Raw genomic sequence first — 1,088 nt, 5'->3', positions numbered from 1 at the left:
TTATCGTCGTTCGTATCACATGTTGTGTGGTCTCGCTTACTCGGTATGGGAGAGAGAGAGGAAGCTAAAGTGTCAGTATTCCACGGAGTACCCGCGATGTATTCCCGCCTTGCTGCTGATTATGATACGATGTTTGCGGATGGCAAGATGGCGGATTACGTACGGAGCACGCTTGGTAGTAAAATGAGGTTGATGTGTGCGGGATCCGCGCCATTACCTGATAAACTGTTTAGGAAGTGGGAGGAGGTGAGTTTGTTTATAAGTTGTTATAGTAAAATTTTTCAAATGTTAACATATAATATGTCGATTAGACGCTTTTCATAATCCCCCCAAGTAAAGACCGCAATATAACATAATCCGTGGGTTTCTGATGTCAAAATCGCCATTTAAAACATATTATCTCTTTCTTGTCAAAGATAGGGATGTCGATATTTTTATGCAGCGATTTTAGTCTCAGAAACCAATGATAAAATGGACATCACATATATTAGGCAGTCTTATATACCTAACCTTACTTGGGACGGATGGGGGGATAATTAAAATTGTCTATACTTTACTATGGATTGGCTAATGATTATTTAACGAATGAATTTAAGTAGGTTAATCTTATTTTGTGTTAATCAGATATCAGGTATTCGCTTACTAGAGCGTTACGGTATGTCAGAAGTGGGTATGGCTCTCAGTAACCCGTACAGACCGGTGGAACAGCGGCAGGTGGGCTGTGTGGGTGTGCCTTTACCTGGAGTCACAGCAAGGATAGCAACTGTTGGTGAACTGAAACCATTGGTTACCGTGGAATCGGCAGTACCGGATACACAGGTATGTTACCTTTCTGTTAACTACACTCAGAGTCAATTGATTACTGAGAAACATCCTTAGTGAACTTAGTATGAATGTACACTTAGTATGACACTAATTGGTTATTTCATTAATTATTTTAAAGAAATATAGAAACATATCCTATGTCTTCTTTCAAACTATGAAATCAGATCTAGAAAGATCTATGTCAAATTTCAGCAAGATCCATGGATCCATTCCGGAGATACCTTCTAACAAACCTCCATCCATCTAAACATTCGCATTTATAA

At 39.1% G+C, this 1,088-nt stretch overlaps 1 protein-coding gene across 1 annotated transcript; it reads left to right on the top strand.

Annotated features, from left to right (window-relative positions):
* Positions 1-6: 6 nt before the first annotated feature.
* LOC106123036 (acyl-CoA synthetase family member 3, mitochondrial-like) lies at positions 7-879 on the top strand. The gene is made up of 2 exons (XM_013319174.1): positions 7-246; positions 625-879. The coding sequence occupies exons 1-2, from the start codon at positions 46-48 to the stop codon at positions 877-879; spliced, it is 456 nt and encodes a 151-aa protein (XP_013174628.1). The 5' UTR covers positions 7-45.
* The last annotated feature ends 209 nt before the right edge of the window (positions 880-1,088 follow it).

This window comes from Papilio xuthus, unplaced genomic scaffold (assembly GCF_000836235.2).
Source record: "Papilio xuthus unplaced genomic scaffold, Pxut_1.1 DF826382.1, whole genome shotgun sequence".
NCBI classification, from domain to species: domain Eukaryota; kingdom Metazoa; phylum Arthropoda; class Insecta; order Lepidoptera; family Papilionidae; genus Papilio; species Papilio xuthus.
Note: the sequence above shows the minus strand (reverse complement) of the source record. Positions and strands in the feature narration are given on the sequence as shown.

Excerpts from the sequence above, each read along its gene's own strand:
- LOC106123036 (XM_013319174.1), top strand. The coding sequence starts at position 46 with ATGGGAGAGAGAGAGGAAGCTAAAGTGTCAGTATTCCACGGAGTACCC. Across the intron at positions 247-624 it reads TGTTTAGGAAGTGGGAGGAG|ATATCAGGTATTCGCTTACT; the intron begins GTGAGTTTGTTT and ends TGTGTTAATCAG.